Source organism: Rattus norvegicus, chromosome 2 (genome assembly GCF_036323735.1).
Source record: "Rattus norvegicus strain BN/NHsdMcwi chromosome 2, GRCr8, whole genome shotgun sequence".
NCBI lineage: Eukaryota > Metazoa > Chordata > Mammalia > Rodentia > Muridae > Rattus > Rattus norvegicus.
The window spans coordinates 140,573,000-140,591,072 of NC_086020.1; the positions used below are offsets into that span (position 1 = coordinate 140,573,000).

General features: G+C 41.1%; 1 protein-coding gene across 6 annotated transcripts in view; it reads left to right on the forward strand.

The window, feature by feature from the left end:
* Nucleotides 1-18,073, forward strand: part of Trpc4 (transient receptor potential cation channel, subfamily C, member 4) — a 171,716-nt gene that overhangs the window by 115,159 nt on the left and 38,484 nt on the right. For 5 of the 6 annotated variants that reach the window (XM_039103271.2, XM_017591143.3, XM_006232356.5 and 2 more), the window contains 2 exons: nt 3,594-3,930; nt 17,308-17,447. In XM_039103271.2, coding sequence (XP_038959199.1) covers nt 3,594-3,930; nt 17,308-17,447 — 477 coding nt within the window. Of the gene's footprint in view, nt 1-3,593; nt 3,931-17,307; nt 17,448-18,073 lie in introns of those variants that run through there. The other variant, XM_039103272.2, reaches the window with a different exon arrangement.

The window sequence follows — 18,073 nt, forward strand, 5'->3', positions numbered from 1 at the left end:
CAAAAAGAACAGAAAGCCCATGGAAACTGTGCTTCTGCCCATTACGAATAGAGCAGCAATGAGCAAACATGAGCAAATTCTCTGTGATAAGACATAGAGCCCTGAACCTCCAAAAGACAAATATTTTGTTTTCTCTTATGTATGGATGTCAACTTCCAGCTTTTGATTTGTGTGCTACAATCCAAATGACCACAGACATTAGGTACTTAGCAAGGGGTTGAGGTAGTAGAGGTTCGCCCTGAAAGGAGAAATACAATTGAGTGCCATGGAAAGATGAAGAGAAAACTCGATGGATAAAACTCGGAGGGATAAAAAGGATGAGGGCAGGGTACAGGAAGCCCTTTGAAAAGCCATGTGGAAACCTACTACTGCAGAACCTTTCTGAATTATATACACATGCAGAAGGAATATAAGCAGAGTCTCCCAAAATAGGAGAGACAGGGCCCCAGCTAGACATCATAGGCTGCCAAGTAAAACCTCCACTGCCAGATTTGGGTTACATCTTATCTAATCCCAGCACCCACATCATGGCAACTCACAACTGTCTGTGACACCAGCTATAGGAGATCCAACACCCTCTTCTGGCCTCTGTACATATCAGGTAGACATGTGGTTCACTTACATACATGTAGGCATACACATGAACTAAAAAAGTACATCTTAAGTAAACCTTGCAGCTTGACTAAGGGCACATGTGTCTAAGGGTTGGCCCTCAGCTTGTTTCCGTCGGAAAGGGATCCTCGGGTGTCTGTGATACCTTGGATACCAAAGCAGCTGACAAAACATTCACCCTCTTCCACCATTAGATATGACATTGCTGTCAGTCCAAGGGAAGGTGGCCAGTCGGTAATGGCCTAAAAACTCTAAATTTGTAGCCAAAATAAAGGTGGGTTCTCCCTGTCTGATACAACTTGGCTCAGGAGGGGTAGAGTTGTGAGCCTAACTTCATTTAGACCATGCTGACACACCTCTAAACCTTTCTTCCATTTTCCCAGAGGATATGAAATGTGTTATTCTCTGTGCAATCTCTTGATTGATCTGTTTATGCATGAAATCTGATGAGATCATAGCCCTTTACAGTCATATTTTTCTATCTTCAGTGGCTTCAGTTCTATTCTATTAAGAATTTTTTAACCGTGCTGTAGAGTTGACTCAGAGGTGGAGAGTACTGTTGAGCCTGCAGAGAGCCCAACATCCGCATGGTGGTTCCAAGCCATCAGTAACTCCTCCAGTTCTAGGGAATCAGACCCCATCTTCTGTCCTCCATGGCCACCAAGCACAGACGTGGTATACAGACATTCATGCAGGCAAACATAAACACAAATAAAATGAATGAATATTTAAAAAATTTTCAACAAAAAAAAATTTTAACCTCTGCTGCATTCGAATTCCTGAAGACTATTTTGTCATGGGAAATGAAATGTTAGATTGTATGGGAAGGGCTGTTGAGAAGACTATTGTGTAGCAGGTGGAGCTCTAGAAGCAACAGAGCTTGTTAGGGGCTGTTGGGCATTTGGGGAGAACTCTGTCAATGCATCAGGACTCTGTTTTCACTTCTGACTTTGGCCAAAAAACAAGTGAGAGTCTAGATTCTTTGATATAAATTCAAACTTTCCTCTCTACAGAGTCTTAAAGACACTTAAATAGTAACAATAAAAAAGCAAATCGCCCTCCTGACCCTTACTTGGAGGAAATGCTTTGATTTATCAGTATTTACTTAAGTCAGTATCATAAAATTTCTCTTTATTTCATGTCTCTCTGCACACTCTTACATGCTTGGGTTAGTAATTGTCCAGAACAAGACCAACTACCATTCATCTAACCAACATGGCGGAACACCTCGGATACTGGATTTCTCAGTCCTTCATTCCATTGCCTCTCTTTCTTCCCTAGGAAGCGTCCTTTCTCATCACCCAGGGATTTTTTGTTTGCGCACCATCTGAAAGGAGGCAGAGACATGTCTTACCAGGTCCATATGACTGAGGAAGAGTGGGGAATGTGGAGAAAGGCAAAGAGAACCGTGAAAGGACAGGCATCTAGTTTGCATGCAGAGAAAGCTATTTTCTGATGTCAACAGTTCTTCTCAAGGGTCGTATTAAGTATTGGCCTCATGCAGAATTACACCACCATTCCTCACACCCACTGCACACTTCACCACCAGTGTAGGCTGGTACTCCCCTGCCGGGTTTTGTCTTGAATGGCTTTCTTCTCTCTGAAAGGCATCCCTGATCATTTGCAACTCCGTTCATATGATGCCAGGGTGCCAGCTACTGTGAAGAAGAAACTTGTGTGTAAGAAACCTGGACAGAATATTTAAACACTCCATTTTGATCTGAAATATTGAATAATAATAGTGATTTCTTATAACTCTTCTTCTCTCCTCATTTAAGAGGAAAAAGATGCATATATATATATATATATATATATATATATATATATATATATATTACACCTTAAGTGTGTTACTGGGTAAAATGTTTGCAAAATCGTTTGTATATAATAATTGATTAGTATATATGATAATATGCTTAGTGATCTTTCTACTAAACTCAGCTGTGACAATGTTCATTAGCTTGTTCATACTATTATATGCTTATTTTTCTATTAACCAGACCCAGTTGAAAATACATTTGTTTCTATGAGAACGAAATCCATGTGTGCATATGATAGATAATGTAAAGTGAAAAACTGAAATGAAAATTGCATGTAATGTCATGATAAATAACTAAAGCAGGAAACTGTGACACAAACACTTTTATTTCATATCCCATCTGTGTAAGTTTTCTTAACTATTTTGGCCGTGTTTTGTAGGTAGGATATCCTTTGTGTGTTGAGTAGTTTTTGTCAACTTGACAGGGACACAGGCAAACCTAGGAAAGGGGAATGTCAGATGAAGTGCAGCCTCCATTATGTCGGTTTGTAGGAATGTCTGTGGGGCATTTTCTAAATTGCTAATTCAGCCCAGCCTGCTAGGAACAGGAACTCTGTGCCTGGGGGCTTGGGCTTTGTAAGAAAGACAGATAAGAAGTCAATGAACAGCATTCCCCCATGTCTCTCCCTGAGTTACCACCCCAAGTCCTACCTCTGCTTCTTGCATAATAGACAGTAACCTGCAAGCTAAATAAATCATTTCCTCCCCAAATTGCTTTTGAGTGTTTGATCACAACAACAGAGAATAAGACTAGAACACTGTGTGCATTCCTATCCCTTCCTTCTGCCTCCCTTTCCAGTACAAGGTCGCCATTTTGACTTCATTTAAGCCTAGCACACAGCACTGTACCGTGAGTTCAATAAATGCCCATTGCATGGTCTTTGTTAGAATGGCTTCACTTGTTTGGTTATGTTTGGTTATTTTACTCTAAGATCAGGTGAACCACAGCTTGTGTCTTTAAATTCTACTATTGCTTTACCCAAAAAAATACATGGTTTGTTAAAATTTGATTTTAAAATGAAATTAGGGAAAATATTTGAGGACATCATTATCTTTTACTAAAACTACTTGGTAAAGGGTAAGGACGTCTCTGAGTTCTTCCTGATGAACTGAGGTCATTACATACAACGGGGACCTAATTTTCCTTCTCCTTTCCTCCTAGTTTGTTGCTCAGCCCAACTGCCAGCAGCTGCTCGCTTCCCGCTGGTACGATGAGTTCCCAGGCTGGAGGAGAAGACACTGGGCGGTGAAGATGGTGACATGTTTCATAATAGGACTACTCTTCCCCGTCTTCTCCGTGTGCTACCTGATAGCTCCCAAAAGCCCACTTGGACTGTTCATCAGAAAGCCATTTATCAAGTTTATCTGCCACACAGCCTCCTATCTGACCTTTTTGTTTCTGCTGCTGCTAGCCTCTCAGCACATCGACAGGTCAGACTTGAACAGGCAAGGTCCACCACCAACCATCGTGGAGTGGATGATATTACCGTGGGTCCTGGGTAAATGTGTTACTATAGAAAATATCATAACGAACGTGTCTCTGCCGTGGAATTTTGTTGCTTAGAAAGAATAGTCACTAATGTTTGGGGCGGAGGGAGAGATTTCGCACAGGTTCTGCCCAGGGGAGCTCTAAGACCTCATCTCCCAAATCAAACAAATGTTTGGCCAAGTGTTGTGCTGGCTCTCAGATGCAATGCAGGAAAGGTGATCTTAGATTGCAGGATTACAGGGGTTGATGACTCTTTATCACACAAGTGTCTCAGGGTTTGTGCCTTGCTCCCCCCCCCCCCCCGCATCTTTTTGATGTGTCCCATTGGCCAACCATAATCTCTTCTTTCCGGTGCTGTCATCTGATTCCAGGGCCTTTACAGGGGCAAGCAGGTGGCCTGCCACTGACTGAACTAGACCTGCAACCCCTAGTTTTCTTATATGCCTTCCACTAGATAAGTATGTGTCTCTAAAGAGCTACTGAATCTATGTGTGGTTATATATTTCATCTATTGTTTTTCTCAGTAAATTCTATAGTTAGAGAAATAGGAAATTAAACAATAGAAAAAAATTAAATCTCCACGGTACCAGAGATAGCTAATTATTTTAGAATTGCTACAATCAGAGTAAATTACTTATTAAAAAACTGTGCTTGGTTCCTTTCCATTACTGTAGTCAATGCTTAGAATTTGCGTTTTAACTATCCTCTTCTGCACCCTACTGTGGTTTGCTGAGAAAGCATATTTTCTCAGTTTCCCTTGGTCTCAGACCCAGCATGGTACATTTCATGATTCATAATACCAGGAGATCTGCTTGGGTTAACCTCAAAACTGCAAGGACTCTAATATGAGGACTAGCTGGGGGAAAGAAGGTGACCCACCTTCAGTCCTAAACCTTAGTATAAGTGGTAGTGAAGATCAGTATGTGATGTGAAATTGTTTTACATGTTACTACTTCTTTGTAAATACCGTCTCAAGTGAGCTTTAGAGTCAGTCCTGACTTATCTGATGTGCTTATTTAAAGTAAAAGAAAAGTTTAGATCTGTAATTCCTCAGAACATCATTATAGCAATGAAGTTGATAGTAAGACGAAATTACCACTGTCAATCAAATTATCTCCCATAAGGGACATAATTTATGTTAATTTTCTTCAAAGAGAAACTTTCTAGGGTACTTCTTACTAAAGCACTTAAGAGGTCATATCTTATGTATTCATAACTCACACTAGATGTCTAAAAATCCTGACTCCCCAAATGGAATATACAACTTTTAGAGGAAAACCTTACAGGTGCAGCCTGTTGTGAGCATATATAGTATTATATATATATATATATATATATATATATATATATATATATATATGTGTGTGTGTGTGTGTGTGTGTGTGTGTGTGTGTGTGTGTGTGTGTGTGTGTGTATTATTCATTGCTAGTCTTCATGAAATCAATGACTATACGTTGGATACCTAAAAGAGTGTAATGGCTGGGACAGCTACATAGCAAGCGAAAGGCACTTGGCCTGATGGAGCTTAAATTTCACTGGAGAGAATCAGTAAGGAATTAATGATCAGAATTGCAGAAAATGATAAATATTATAAAAAAATAAAAACACCTAACTTTGAAGTTAAAACCACCTTTGATCTCCTGCTGTGTATTAAATCTGTAGCAGCGTATTCCTCGGCAGGTGGATGAAAGAAATGCTATCAGAGACACTCGGTGATTAATGTATAGTCTTACATGTATTATCACTCCAAAGAGCTGAAGTATCTGCTAGAGGCAGCCTTTTCAGGATAATATGACTAGGGGGAGCAAATTGATCTGAAAGCTTTTAGAGTGAAAAGATAATTTTTTTAAAAAAAATTAAAAAGTATGTGAATGATTATCTCTCTTCAGCAGCAGGGCCTGTGATACGTGTTTATGGATCAGGAAGATCGAGAGAGAGAGAGAGAGAGAGAGAGAGAGAGAGAGAGAGAGAGAGAGAGAGAGAGAGAGAGAGAGAGAGAGAGATACTGCTGAGTCTTGAGAGCCTCCTTGCTAAGGCTGGGTGTACAGTGCTTTAGAGGACCCAGAATTATAAGGGCTGTGAGCCATTACTGGGATGCTATGGAGATACTGCCTCTGCGGACTTAAATGATAAGAAGTCACAAGCCCTCGGGGTTTTTGGTACCTTCATCAAGAAAGGGAAAGGACTTTCATTGGATGGCATTTGATGTTCCACCAAGTCTACTGAGCTGCTGTCATTAGGGAGAGGGAATTACTGCTCTCAAAAGGGAGCAGAAGATGGCACTGGGGCAGGAGTACTGAGGTCTTTCTACTAACACGGGATCTAGATTAAAGATATGTAGTCTGATTTGATGGCTGCATTAGTGAAACATCCATACGTTTTGCCCAAGGCTGATAGCTGATGAAGTAAGACATCTTTAGTTTCATTTCCTGTATGGTTCTAAATTTATAACAATAAAATAGAATGACTTGGGGCTGGAGAGGTGACTCCATGATTAGGAGCACTGGCTACTTTTGCAGAGGATCATGGTTCTGTTCCCAACACCAACCTAGAAGCTCAGCTCACAACCATCTGTAACTCCAGTTCCAAGGGAGGGTTGGCTCTTCTGCAAGACACTTATATTTGTGTGTGTGTCTGTGTGTTCTATATAGTGTATATAAACACATGTAGGAAAACACTTAATACACATAAATAAAATTAAAGAAAAAATTACTACTAGTGATACTAGTTTTCAGACCTTCCCAAAAACCAGTTTGAGTTTTTACTCAAGGTCCATAATAACTAAATGTAACAGGTAAAAAAATGTTCCATAGTTTTCTGTATAACACAAAAGTAAATACACACACACATGCACATGTACACACACATGTACATAGACATATGTATATATACACTTATATAATTAACTTAGCAAAAACTTGCAAAATTGATAGCATTTTTTCCATAAAAGTAGCACTTCGGTGAGGGTTGTCATATATTAAATAATGCTTTGCTCCCAGCAGAAAGTAAAATGGCTGCTGAAGTGATTGGCGTTAAGTCATGCCTAAGAATATGCCACAGTCAGACAGCATGCAAATCTGTGCTCTGCGAGCACAACGAGAAGGGTGAAGTGAGGAGATGATGGAGCAGAGAACAGAATCTCGGCTCTGTTAAAAATAGGGCCTGGAGAATTGCTAGCCACAAAGCAAGACGTGCCCATAATATCCACATTACCCAGCTTGCCTGGGTCGCAGGCTGCTTTAGCAATTTTTCTTTAGCAACATTGGCTTCTCATTTCCCTCATTTACTGTATATTATATAACTTAAAACATTGAAGTTAAGAAGTCTGAAAATTTTCAACTAAGTCTGCCAAACAGGTGACATGGATTTAATAATGTTGATCTTATTCTCCTCTTGACACTCGTAAAAACCAACAATCATCTTTCTGTGACCCTTTTACATACATATATACATTATTATACATATATGTATGTATGTATAATTTTTATTGTGACACATATATGTATAATTTTAATCTTGTGATCATTTTTTGTTTCCTCCCCTTTTTTGGTGCTACAGAGTAAACCCAGGGTCTCCTGCATGTTAAACATGCATTCTGCCACTGAGTCATACATCAGTGATCCCTGTTTTACAAATTGTCACTAAGATCATATGTCTTCAATGACTCATAATTTCAGCCTTACTTCTAAAGCATCTAGTCTCTGAATCGGCTCAAAATGGTGTTACAATTATAAGAAACTAGCACATAGATCTCTTCCACTCCTCCCCCGTGGCACAACGCTCAACATTTGAGCTGCAGTCAGCTACAGATCCGAACACAATGGCAGAGCAGCCCCTTGGTATTTTGAAGGACTATTGTAATATCACACAAGCAAACAGACAAACAAAACCCAGTCAACCATTACAGCATGACACATTTTTCCTATCTTCCTGCTTATCTGTCTGTGCTGGTGGGACAGCACTGCTTGTATACAGTTATGTGCAGTAAACTATCAAGATATACAATATTTAGAAATATTTAAATTGTTGTCTGTTCACCTACTGATTTACAGTAACTGGGGAAAATGACCTCTGTCAGGTTATGACAGCACGTGTCAAATTTAACACCCCAAAACTGAAACCTACAGAGCTTCTTAGAATATTGGTACCTCGTATAGATAGGAAGGGGATGCATATTGAAAAGCAAGCTAGGGGTTGGGGATTTAGCTCAGTGGTAGAGCACTTGCCTAGCAAGCGCAAGGCCCTGGGTTTGGTCCTCAGCTCTGAAAAAAAAAAAAAAAGACAAAATAACGAAAAGCAAGCTAGATACCAAAATAAAAAGGTCAAAGGGTTGGATGGCACTTGAATTGGTTTTCCTTAGTTAGAAATTATAATAATGAGTATAGTTGCACAACCACATTGATGCTGAAAATTTTGAATGCACATTCTGCTGTGGATGTCACAGCAACTCTGCTCCATCTGGCTATATTAAATGATGGGAATAGCTGATTTTCCAGAGAGGAGACAGGCTTCAAAAGTCATTCCTTGTCTAGAATCAAAGGGCCAGCAGGTGCCTGTTAATACAACAAATCCCAGGGCCTCCAAAGAAAGAACCTTGTCTCTCTGTGAGACACTGTGCTGGGAATGGGAGAGACAGGATTACAGGAAGCAGGAATTTTCTAGAACACCAACTCTGCACACATGTGCACCATCCCCCGCCTCTTTGTGCCTTTACACAGGTACAATGTGACTGAGTAGAGCATACACTTCATTAGAGGTGTAACGCTCCAGGAGGCACACTGGCCACTCCAGTAGCAAGCATCACATTTTGCACACTGAATCCTTTGTGCCACCCCATAGCTCTGCTGCTGTCTTCTCCTTCATCGCTCCCACTGGGTTAAAACACTGTGGCTCTCTAGTGCCAAAATAAGCAATGTCTTGGAGGAAGGGAAGGGAGGGGGGATTGAGGAGGAAGAGAGATGAAAGGGAGAAAAGAAAAGGAGGGCAAGGAGAGGAGGAGGAGAGGGAGAGAGGAAGCGGAAGAGAGGTACACTGTAAGTGTACCTGTTTGCTTTCTAGTTTCGAAGATTCAGTTTCTGGAGCATAAAGTTAAGTTCCCTTGATTGTAAGAACATTCTTAACATTTAAACTTTGGTTGAGAGATACACACATGTGAAAGGTGTCTTGTTCGGTTAATCGTTTTTTAAAGAGAATTCATCTTAAGTGGAATGTGGTAATCTTCACAGTGAAAATGCACACATTTTAAAGATGTACCTCATACAGCTTCTGCTAATCACTGACAAGGCAACCGGAGCAAAGAAACATTGTTGTTTTCCCATCAATTTAAATATTCTGCTGTGATTTTTTCATGGAAGCATTGAAATTAAAGAAGATACTATGAAAATGCTATTACATCAGCCAGACTTCCTAATTAATTATTAAACACTTACGTTTAGGTGTTAACTATCAGAACCAAGTCATATATTCTCACTTCCGCCTGAGACTGTCATGGCACCTCTTTTTACTAAACTGAAACTATGGGCTTCCTTCATTTTGTTTTCTTAAATTTTTATTTCCACTGCTAAAATAGTGGACAAGACCACAGAGACGTAGGGTTTTCAGATGTCTTCAAACACAGATTAATTATTCCCATTAGTATCTCATCAGCCATTCTTGACGGTCTGCTGACGACAGTCAGAAGCACTGGGAATTATTTTCAGTAAGTTGAGACTTTAAGCTGTCCTCTTGCTTAGTTGATTCAGAAATTGCAGAGGTACTTAAACACACTCAAGGACGAGAAACAATTATGGAAAAAGACTTCATTCCAGACTTAGTTCTCATATGACAATTATGAAACACTCTACTCCCCAGAATCTAGATGCAAAGTAGTCTTAGTTTTTCCAGCCACTCCACTCGGCCCACCTAAATTACAGAGCCTGTCTCTATTTTTGAATGAGATCCCTCTTAGACACAGACTTCCTGAAACATTGAGTTATTAAGATGTAAGACCAGCTTCTTTTATTGTTAACATTTTCCTAAATGTTTGAGAATCTCATAGTGTGTTTTCTTCAGATTCTCTTCAACTCCTTGCATAGCTCCTCCCAGAATCTCCCCCATTTCCCCCCAGGTCCATCCTCACCTCCCTAACTTATAACTTTGTATCTTCTTCTTGTAATCACCCTTCAAGTCTGATTTGTGCGGGCCATGTGCTCCTCCTGGCGTGGGTCTCTCCACCAGGACGTGGTCAACCTATCAGGAGCCACAACCTTCATAAAAAATGACTTTGCCTCTCCCAAAGCCATCAGCTATTTATAGCTCTCTAGTTAGGGGACAGAGCTCTTGCTCTTTCCTCCTTATTCTAGAATGCTGACGGGATTGGTCTTGTGCGAGTCTTGTGCAGGCAACCACAGCTGCCATGAGTTTGTGAGCACAGAAGTCCTGCCATGCCCAGAAGACACCGGTTTCTCTGGTTCGTAGGTCTTTCCTCCCCCTTCCTATTAATGGCCCCTGAACCCTAGGAAAAGGAGTGGTATAGATGCCCCATTTATGGCTAACTCCACTGGTATTCTCTGCACTTAGAGCAACTGTGAGTTTCTGGGTAAGCCACTACACAACGGTGCTTCTCTGATGAGGTCTGAGAGCTTCACCAGTGTGTGGGTACAGAGGTATGGATTTGGAGGTCAGTTTGATATTGCGCCCATTTATCAGAAAAACAATAGTAAGTCTACTCTCAGGGCCTGTGAACTCCCAAGCCTGCTTTACAGTACAGTTAGTGTTTCCTCCTGTAGAGTAGGCCTTAAATCCAACCAGCAAAGAACTGGATCTATTCTAAAAGCTTTAAACTTATAAATACTTTAAAGATTTTATCTTCTTAATGAAAGACTGGCCCATGTCCTGAAGGACCTGGATGTGTTCATCTACATATATCCCATGCTTTGACTCCAGTCCCACGGTACACAGATCTCTGCTTTTCTCCATTCCTGCTGCCTTAGACAAGACAGCTGACAGCAGGAGATAGGTCTTTACTAACCAACCAGCACTCAGGCCATAGCTCTTCCTGGATGTCCGGCTTTCTGGGAATCACTGAATACCTGTGCCAGGAATGGACATGTCGACATTCCAGGGATGTGCACTCTGTAGATGGCCCTATTGTGCCTGAGTACTGGAGGGGCCTCAGCATCAGATTCAACTCTGTCTGACACCTCATAGTCCCTCAACCACTGTATACCCTGCAGTTACTTAGTCTGTGTAGTCTTCTGTGCTCCTTACAAGTCTCTCTTGAGTTTGGCAAGAAGAGCCACACACAGCTTTTCCTGCATCCTACATGGACTTAGCAAAAAAAAAAAAAAAGTACTGCAAACCCAGACACAGAACAGTAAGCGTTCAGGCTGCCACTAGCTGCCCCACTTATACAAACTGCCTGGTTTTCCCTTTCCCGTGTTGAACCAGACCAAGAAAGAAATATACCAGTTAATTGTCACGAAGATGGTTCATCAGGGAGTGTGGAGTATTCGTTTCTTCTTGCTGTATAATCCTCAGGCTTCGGGGGTTTTCTTGGCATTCCCCTCACTGAATTAAGGAAATGTTAAGGGGTAGTCACTCTCGTACGTCTCTAATATTTACTCCCCCACCAAAGAATGCACAGTCAGAACAATGTGGCTTACTTATCTCCCTTCCCAGTGCTTTCTCTTTGTGGGGTATGACAAGGGAGGGGGCAAGTGTGGGATAGCAGAAAGTATCCTCAGAGAGTACAGTAACCTGCCAACAGGAGGTCATCTATAGCTTCCTTTGAGCTGCCTTCAGAAAGGGAGTTTTGTGGGCTTTCATCTTCCATCGAGGTTTTCAGGACCCTAGAAGCTGCCCTTAACTTAATGTCTCTTGGGGGATCTGGTATATGTCACTCTCCATTAAGGAAAATAACTTCTAGTAATACAATTATCATCTCGGACAGAGACAGCCTTCTGAGCCCAAAGACACAGTTCAATTCCCTGATTCAAAAAGCAAAGGAAACTTCCAGCCATGAGGAATTCTTTGTGTTCTTTCTATCTTTGCTGATTTGAAGTCTCACGGTGCACCTCTGTCTTCAGGAAAGGGGCTATAGATGTCAGCCTCAACAGCTCTGGGCCTTGAACAGTAAGCCCTTGGGGATAACTCTGGTGAAAAGATGCCTTGCTGTTTGTTTAGGGCTGTGTACACAGCCACAGCAAGAGAGGGTAAGACCAAAGAGCCCTCCCAGTGACATGGTTATACCCCAAAGCTTGAAATCTGAACTGACTGATGAGTGTGAAGTCAGAGGTGGCCTATTCCCTTGCATCCTCACAACCATGTTCAGGATAAACCCCTCAAGTATTTCTGCGTGAACAGCAAGCAGCTGGAGAGGTTAAAAAAGAAACAAACAAGAAGGACAAACATCCAAACCCCCAGAGCATGTCTGAATGGGACTTCCAGGACCCATTCTCCTTGTGCTGTTTCCATCCTGAGTCCATACTCTTGACTTCAAGGCCTGTAACAAGACTTCTACCACAGGACTGAGAAATTGTGTCATCTGTATATAAATACACACAGACAGACAGAGAGAGAGAACACAATGTTGAAATGTTCCATTGTGGGAACAGGACAAACACATTGTGACAGAAGTTCCCTGAAGCTTTGTTCTCTCCCACTTTTTTTCCGTTTCCACGAATAGTTAACTCTTTGGATGCATCTTGGTTTGTACTAGCACCCTCTTGTTTTTGAATGGCTTGTTTGTTCAAAAATGTGGTGGCTGTTGCCAGAACAGATAGAACTTGGCATTTCACTAACGTGATTACAGCAGACTAAAAGGCAACAGCCATCAAGCAGGTGTATGGCAAGAAGGGCATTTATAAGATGATACTCCAACTTGGGGCTTGAAAAATAAAAAGCGTTCAAGGCAGAAGAGATGCTCAGCAGTTAGGAACACTTAGGAACACTAGGTGGTCTTGCAGAGGTCACAGGTTCAGTTCCCGGAACAGACTCAAAATCAACTGTAACTCTGGTTCCAGGGGATCCAAGTCCTTCACACACATATAAACACACACACACACACACACACACACACAGAGAGAGAGAGAGAGAGAGAGAGAGAGAGAGTTCAAAAACTCATACAAATATAAACGAATAAATTCCTCTTTAAAGAATGAATCTTCTAAAACTATTTCACTCATTAATCAGTAAGCATTAATTGATAATGCTATCTATAAAGTTAGAGTCTTGATATGAGTTCTTGAAGAGTCACATCACTAATTAACAGTTTTATCCAGTTGGGGATTTAGCTCAGTGGTAGAGCGCTTGCCTAGCAAGTGCAAGGCCCTGGGTTCGGTCCCCAGCTCCGGAAAAAAAAAAAAAAACAGTTTTATCCATATCTGTTTCCCCTTGTTTCGTGTCTGTAGTGAGGTGAGATGCTGAGTGATGAGGAGGGTCACATGAGCTCCATCCCTAGGGACTCCACAGAAGCCTTACAGGTTTCAGGATCGTTAGCCTTAAGAAACCTTGGCTATAGGCCAGGTGAAGTTTCATTTCCTTGGACCTACCTTTTAAAGACCTCTTAAACTGAAATCTAACCACGGAGTGGGGTTACAACTGCTTCTCTCACTGCTCCCCACGGGGCTTTCTCTGCCCTCTGACATCAATGTTCTGATGGCTTTGCAGGTACTTTAAGATCTGCTACATCTGATGATACATAGAAGTTCAAACGACTGAACTGCAAATGCACGAAGAGAGACTGAACTCTCCTCTAGAGAGATACATGGACTAGGCTTCCATAACCTGCCAAAATTTCTCCTGAGAGGGCACACTGAAAGCCATGCTAGACTGGAGGGTAGAATGTCTGTCTCCATCAATTTCAGAGCAACACAATTTCCAGAGAACTCTTCGCATTTGGCCAGAAGCTATCTTTTCATGCTTTGCCTGTCAAAGATCTGATTCACCCTTTCTGAGGCAGGGCCGGATCAAGTCTGTGTCTACTTGTAGATGACAGATCTTAATCTAATGTCAGCTATTTTAACCATCAAACATTGCAGTTGTACTGGTGGCAAGAAACAATGCTTGTAAGTCTTTCACAACTGTGATAGAATCTTTTAATTGAAAGTCATAGAATCCCAATGTTGCCTGGTACCCATCTGACTTACATAGCATTTCTCATCTCTCTGTGTTCTACTGAAAGCTAACAGAAAACACATAAGCCAATCAATGGTTTTGTTTGCATATCTTCTGAGCTCTGGGGATTGGCACAATTTTACATACAATGAAATAAATAGTGGGTATTGAAGGACCCGCCCAGTAAGAAATTGTTGTTCTGGCCATCACATTTGGAGATTCAAACCCAATCCTAGTGTCTCCATTAACTAGCAACACAGCAGAATGTCACACTGCTTCTTTATGCTGTCTTTTCATGTAAACTGTGCCCATGGACTGGATTTCAAGATCCTGCCATTCATTGTACCAGGGAAAAATATACCTTCAGTGTGCAAGAGGAGAGTGTTGTCCTGTGTACCAAAGGGTTTTCCTCATTATACAAAGTAAATTCTAAGTTTCCTACCAGCTATGAAATCCAGCTCATCTTATTCAGTTCTGTGTTTTTCCTTTCTTGAAACTGTCAGCTATGGCCCCACCCCGACATGAAAGTTCGAGGGATTACTTTATTTAGACAGTCTCAGAGGGTAGTCTAGTTAGGATGTTAGTGCTAGCATGCTAACATTGGGGGAGGAGGGCATCGTTATTCCAGTCCAGGGTCACAACGGGGCCTCTGTATAAGCTTCATGGTTTGAGGTCTGTGGTGCTGCCCTCACTCTATGGCAGTCAAACTTTGCCGGAGCATTTAGTTTCCTGATCTCCTGCAGCCATAATCCAAGACACTGGCTGTTCTTATAAACCTGACACCCAGGACAATGCCTTTCCTCGGGTTAAGTAAGCAGTTTGCTCCTTATATGAGAGGTACCTGAACCAGGCCCTATACCTTGCCCACACAAAGAACCCTTGCAGTTCCAGGCTCCCAGTCTAATCTCCCTCTTGAGTATGAGTGGGAGGCATGGAGTAGAACACAGAGGGTGTCAGTTCCTGTCTTCCACCTTATTTTTGAGGCAGAATCTCTCTTTTTTATTGTCACAGGGCTGCACACTTCAGATGAGCTGGCCTTCGAGCTTCCGAGTAATCCGATCTCTGACTCTGAGCTTGACTTGTGGTCCCTGGGATTGCAGACTCCTGTACCACATCACAGCATTTACATACATTACAGGGATTGAGCTCACCACCTACCTAGAGAGGCAAACACTTTTACCCACTGAGCCATCCCCCTGGCCCTGTGTTCTTGTTCTCTCGGGAGACTGGAAGGGTGTTATGCTTCTCTATGAGTCTGACAGCTCTTCGTTTCTTACATTTCTCATGAGGATGTGACAAGTTATGATATTTATAGTTAATCTGACTCTTTCTTGCATTTAGTAAAAAAATTATAATCTTTTCAACTTCCTGTGTTTCTCAGCAGCTATCAAATGTGGTATTTTACATGTGGCATTTCAGGCTACCATGAGTCTCATTTATTTTGATGAATGCAGCTGTAATAGATGAATTTATCTCTTTAATATTTCATAGTGCTAGATCATTTGAAAGCTCTCATTAGGCTCTAAAAATAGAATCTTATTTTAATAAGATTAGGGGAATAAAATAATGACCCATATACATACTTTATAAGTATTCCAGAGAATTGTAAAATGTAATATTTTCTATTAGAAAAGGAAAGAGAAAGGGCTGGAAAGGTGACTCAGCGGTTAAGAGCACCGGCTGCTCTTCCAGAGGACCAGGTTTCAATTCCTGAGACCCACATGGCAGCCCACGCCTGTCTGTAACTCGAGCTCTAAAGCTTCTGACCCCCCCCCTCCACAGAGATATACACGCAGGCAAAACAATGGACATAAAGTAATAATAAATTATATATTTAAAAGCTGGTTATATATACACAGGGATTTATATTGATCCTGGATGTGGGACTGAGGTCATTGTCCTGTCTGTGGTACTTAGTTAATTGGCAGAATTGCCGTAAGCATCCATTCTCACAGATTGATAGTCGACCTCTCAAAGCCCAACTGCATAAAGAATCAAAGGTTCTTTGATCACTTGACTAGAGGGAAGTGTTCGGTTTGTTTTTCCTTTTTTCCAAATAAACTATTTTCCATCAATTTTAAAGTCATTTGCCTTAAGAGAAAAATATAGTCCAAAACGTGCTTATAAGAACATTCCATGACATTTTCCATGAAAAAATATTTATACAGAAATTAAAAACTTAAACATCTTAAAGACTTTATCATTATTTTATCTTATTTGGATGTGTATTTTGTCTACACTTGTGCCATGTGCCTGTGGTGCCTTCTGAGTCAGAAGCGGGAGGTTGGATCCCCTGGAACTAGGAAAAGATGTATGTGAGGATTTAGGGGTGTAGCTTCTGACATCACCAGCAGACAAAGGCTCACAGCAAAACCCCTAATCCTTTGGACCTTAGAATCTTTCTGCTCCCCCTTCTACAGTGTTCCCTGAACCTTGGTGCTGGGTGTTTTGTAGCTGTATCCGTTAGGACTGGGCTCCATAACTCTGTATTTTGACTGGTTGTGGCTTTCTGGAATGGGCTCCATGTGTTGCAAAGAGAAGTCTCCTTGATGGTGGGTGAAGACCATGCTTACCTGTGGGTATAAGGGCAAATGAACCATCATGACACCAGTAGACTTGCTAAAGCAGATGGGAAAGTCCATGAGGCCCTACACAGCCACAGGCGATTAAGAACTGCTGGGAATGGGAGAAGAAATCTCCCCGAGGGACGAGCACACCAATTGTCCAATACCAAGTAACCAGTCTTGAAAACGCACATACAGGTTGCATTATACAGGCTGAGCAGGTTGTACTCAGGAAAATGTGCATAACATTTTGTATAACAATAATTAATGAATAAAGAGATTATGAATTTGAAAGAGCAAAGAAGGATATATAGAAGAGTTTGGGTAGAGAAAAGGGAAAGGATAAATTATGTAATTGTATTACAATCTCAAATAGGGAAGAAAAACAGGGCAGCGGGCAAAGGGGGACTGTTTGAGCCACCAGGTGGAGTCTCTTGCAAGAATCCTCTTGCTGACCTACTTCTACAGCCCAGAACATCATAACTTTGAAAATTAATGTGTTAAACTAATAAATAATGAGCTAACAAAATCTAGAATTAGCTTAGTGTCCTCTGTCTTAAAAGATGTTTAAGACTCAATATTATTACCTATAAAAGAGTTACTGGGTCTAACATACTTTTACAGCTTATGGCTTCACTGTCTGAGATCACTTTGTTGCATATATCTTTTGTTAGTGAAAGTCACTAGGTTGAAAGCCACACTTATGGTGAATTTCTCTGTAATTGCAGGTTTTATATGGGGAGAGATTAAACAGATGTGGGATGGCGGACTTCAGGATTACATCCACGACTGGTGGAATCTAATGGACTTTGTGATGAACTCCTTGTATCTGGCGACAATCTCCTTGAAGATTGTCGCATTTGTAAAGGTAATTGCTCTTTCCTCAGTTGATAATGCATGCACACATCTAATTCTTGCAGGCACATCTTCAGTTGCTATTGACTTTTATTAAGAGAATCTTTTTTTCCCTTTTTTTCCATCTTTATTAATTTGGGCATTTCTTATTTACATTTTGATTGTTATTCCCTTTCCCTTATTAATAGAATCTTATATGTGCTGCTTATCAGCTTCTTTTATTTATAGGCCTGAAGTACAGAAGCAATGCATGTCCTGGAATTGTTGTAATAAACACTTCAAAGCTGCCACCATGTTGTCTGTCTGCTAATTAATGCTGTCTCAAAATGAAATAGCTCCTTAACTCTAGTTCTACCTTATTCTAAAGAAATTCTTCTTCAAATTCCACTTAAATTTAAACAACCCAAATCTACTTTTTACGAGATGTAACAAATATATACATTTCCATGGGCAAATCAAAATATTACCCTTCAAAACCTTATTTAATTTGACCTAACAGTTTGGTGTGATTGGAATAGAATAGAATTTCTTTGTCCTTGTCCTGTTCGCTGTGATACTGTCTGCCTGAAATCCCACACACCCCTCAGGGTCAGCACCAGGCCTCAGCACAACTCCATAATTTACATAAAGCCTTTAGTT